This window comes from Lathyrus oleraceus, chromosome 3 (genome assembly GCF_024323335.1).
Source record: "Lathyrus oleraceus cultivar Zhongwan6 chromosome 3, CAAS_Psat_ZW6_1.0, whole genome shotgun sequence".
In the NCBI taxonomy this organism is placed as follows: domain Eukaryota; kingdom Viridiplantae; phylum Streptophyta; class Magnoliopsida; order Fabales; family Fabaceae; genus Lathyrus; species Lathyrus oleraceus.
The window spans coordinates 80106763-80110519 of NC_066581.1; the positions used below are offsets into that span (position 1 = coordinate 80106763).

The 3757-nt window shown below is 40.1% G+C and overlaps 1 protein-coding gene across 1 annotated transcript; it reads right to left on the reverse strand.

Moving 5' to 3' along the window:
• Positions 1 to 251: 251 nt before the first annotated feature.
• On the reverse strand, positions 252 to 3325 carry LOC127129785 (uncharacterized). The gene is made up of 4 exons (XM_051058909.1): positions 2791 to 3325; positions 2412 to 2722; positions 1528 to 2297; positions 252 to 1293 (listed from the first exon to the last, which is right to left on the reverse strand). The coding sequence occupies exons 1-4, from the start codon at positions 3323 to 3325 to the stop codon at positions 252 to 254; spliced, it is 2658 nt and encodes an 885-aa protein (XP_050914866.1).
• Between the last annotated feature and the right edge of the window lie 432 nt (positions 3326 to 3757).

The following is a 3757-nucleotide window of genomic DNA, read 5'->3' on the forward strand; positions in this document are numbered from 1 at the left end:
TAGTAAAGGTTTTACCTTTGACCCTCTTATTGTATGCCCTTGCTACCCTCTCCTTCTGTCTTCTTAATACTTCTAACGCCTGTAACCTTTCTTCGTCCAAATCCACCAACTCATTTATCATCATTTCCCAGTATAAGTCAGATGGAATTTTTCCTTGTCTTTGGACTCTTACTGATTGCAGGTAGATTTCGACAAGTAGTACTGCATCATGTCCAAATGTAAGCTGGAAAGGTGTAGTGTTAGTGGCTTCTTTAGGGGAGGTTCGACAAGCCCAGAGTGCTTGGTCTAAAGTTTTGTGCCAATTTTTTTGGCTTTTTTCCTACATGCTTTTTGATTAGCCCAATTATTACTTTGTTGGCTGCTTCAACTTGCCTATTGGCTTGAGCATAATAGGGTGTGGATGTTAATAATTTGAACCCCATTTCCTTGGCAAATTCTTGCATCTTTCGACCAGTAAAAACTGATCCTTGATCTGTTTTTATACTTTCTGGGATTCCAAATCTGTATAAAATTTTCCTTTGAACGAATTCGATGACAGTTTCTTGATCCACATTTACTAAAGGTACCGCTTCGACCCATTTAATGAAATAGTCAATTCCTACAAGTATGTATCTTTGACCTTTGGATGAATTGGGTCTAATTTCCCCAATTAGATCTAATGCCCAACCTCTGAAGGGCCAAGGCTTAATAATTGTATGAAGTTCACTTGCATGAGCATGTTGAATTCCTGCATGTATTTGACATTCTTGGCAACCCTTAGCAAACTCTATACAATCCTTTAACATGGTGGGCCAATACATTCCATATCTGAAAAGCAACCATTTCATCTTATGGCCTGCCTGATGTGCTCCACAAGCTCCACTATGTACACTAGATAATGCCAAGTAAGCTTCGCTTTCTCCTAAGCATTTCAACAGGATCCCTTCAGGGGTTTTCTTGAATAACTCATTCCCTATCAGTACATAAGATAAAGCCCTGTACTTGGTTTTTCTTTTTGTGTCTGTCGAAGGGTCCTTGAGATAATTAATAATTGGATTCCTCCAATCTGTATCTATCAAGGTATCAATGGCCAAAACTTCGAACTCCTCTTTGTTAGCATATCCTAACTGGGTGCTTTCCAAATCTGTCGGAGATAATCTAGCAGCCATTGCCTTTCCTCTTACTTCGACAAGTTCTTCTAGCTTTTCTTTTGAAATTCTATACCCTGAGGCTATTTGTGCTAAGTCATTAGCCTCTTGGTTTTTTATTCTAGGGACATGTTTTATGTCGACGTATTCGAATTTTTTGAGTAACCTATTTGCAATGACGAAGTACATAATCAAATTTTCTTTTATACATTTGTACTCCTTCGTCGGTTGCTTGATTACTAATTCTGAATCTCCTTTAATTTCGACCCTAGTTGCCCCCAATTCCAACAAAGCCTCAAGTCCTGCAATAAGGGCTTCATATTCTGCTTCGTTGTTGGAACAAAGGGGATCTTCAATTCTATATTTGAGTTTTGTTGGAATTCTGTCATGAGAAATTAACATTATCCCAACCCCACTTCCATTCTTATGAGTGGAACCGTCGAAGAATAATTTCCAAGGTTTCAACTCAACTTGAAATTGAGGATTTTCGACCAGTGCATGGTCTACAATAAAATCTGATACTATTTGTCCCTTCATTGCCTTTAAAGGCATAAAGGTTAGAGAGTATTCAGTGAGCGCTAACGCCCATTTGCCAATTCGACTGTGCATTATTGGCTTAGATAACATATACTTGATAACATCAAAATGCGAAGAGACGTATAAATCAACAGGCTTTATATAATATTTGAGTTTAGTACAAGAGAAATGCAGACAAAGACACAACTTTTCTATTGAAGTGTATCTAGTTTCTGCATCATTTAAAACCCTACTAAGGTAATAAATGGCTATTTCGACGCCATCTTCATTCTCTTGCGCCAACATGCTACCTATGGTAGTGTCGGAAGCTGATATATACAGTCTCATAGGCTTTTTTCCACATGGTGGTGCCAAGATAGGAGGATTTGTCAGATAATGCTTGATCTTGTCAAATGCCTTTTGGTGTTCGTCGTTCCATTCGAACTTCCCTTGTTTCAGGCGCAGAAGGGGAGAGAAGGCTTGAGTTCGACCACTTAAATTCGAGATGAATCTTCTCAGGAAGTTTATCTTTCCTAATAATGATTGCAATTCTTTCTTGGTTGATGGTGCTTTGGTCTCCATAATAGCCTTCGTCTTGTTCTGATTGATCTCTATCCCCTTTTTGTGGACCATAAAGCCCAGAAAATCTCCAACCTGCACAAAGAATGCACACTTAAGAGGGTTCATTTTTAAGCCATGTTTTCTCATTATTTCGAATGATTGGCTGAGATGGGATAGATGATCTTCATCTGACGTAGATTTTATTACAATGTCATATATGTATACTTGCATGAATGTCTCTATATAATCATGAAATATAGAATTCATTGCTCGCTGGTATGTTGCCCCAGCGTTTTTTAGGCCAAAAGGCATGACTATCCACTCATAAGTGCCTATTGCCCCTGGACATCGAAAAGTTGTTTTAGAAACATCTTCTTCTGCGATGAAAATCTGGTTATAGCCAGAATATCCATCAAGCATGCTGAGATACTCATGGCCTGCGGCTGAGTCAACCAACATCTCTGCCACAGGCATTGGATACTCATCCTTAGGGGTTGTTGCATTTAGATCACGAAAATCTATACATACTCTCAAAGAGCCATTTTTCTTGATAACAGGGACAATATTAGCAATCCAATCGACATACCTTGTGGTCCTGATGAAATTGCAACGAAGAAGTCTTTCGACCTCTTTATCTTTGTGAGGATTTCTTGTGTGAATCTTCTTGGGGTCTGCTTGATGGGCTTCTTGCCATCCTTTATATGGAGCTTTAATTCGACCAAGTCTCTCTTCAAACCAGGCATCTCATCGTAATCCCAAGCGAAGCAATCTTTGTTCTTCCTTAGTAATTCAATAACTCTCACTTTCAACTTTGGGTCTAGTTTAGCGCTGATGTAGGTAATTCTTTTTGCACTTCCATCTCCGAGATCAGTCTCTTCGAGAGGACCTTGCGCTAACATCTTTGCACTTGACGTTACTGGATCTTTCTCAAATCCCAGAGGCTCTTCGTCGTAAATGGCGTCCAACCTCTGTTCTGATGGTTCCACAGGTACTTGTTTGTCAGGGGGTTTTGGTTTAAAGAACTCCCCTGGTCCTGCATTATAGATTCCACTATGTGTGGCTTTGTTAGCCATGTTTGTTATCTCGGCTTCGAGAGCCGCTTGTCTTTTGTTCTCAGCCATGTAGGCCGAAATCTTATCGAAGAAAGAAGACTCAGTCATAGTCCAGGTCTTCATCCCAGCCTGTTGGTCGTATTTCAGATGATTCTCCTATTTCTGGGTCTCCCATAATCTCCTTATCCCACTGAAAGCCATTTGGGTGGAGAGTCAAGAAGTACAAGGCATTTTTATTTGGGGCGTAGCCTTCTTCCGCTGGATAACATGGTCCAATGTGTGCTAAGTTCCTGTCAAAATTTCTCTTGTCCACATGGTTTACTTCTGCCCTGAAGTAGCTTTGGTCGGCTTCGACATTCTCTACCACGCCATCTTCTCTCCAGATAGATATTCTTTGATGCATGGTCGAAGGGACCGCTCCTATTCCATGTATCCATTCTCTCCCTAGTAGTAAGTTGTAGTTTGCTTTTGCAAGTATTACCATAAACATCGTTGGTCTTG

Excerpts from the sequence above, each read along its gene's own strand:
- LOC127129785 (XM_051058909.1), bottom strand. The coding sequence starts at position 3,325 with ATGGCTGAGAACAAAAGACAAGCGGCTCTCGAAGCCGAGATAACAAAC. Across the intron at positions 2,723-2,790 it reads AATTTCATCAGGACCACAAG|ATTTTCGTGATCTAAATGCA; the intron begins GTATGTCGATTG and ends GAGTATGTATAG. Across the intron at positions 1,294-1,527 it reads GGAAGTGGGGTTGGGATAAT|GTTACTCAAAAAATTCGAAT; the intron begins GTTAATTTCTCA and ends CATTGCAAATAG.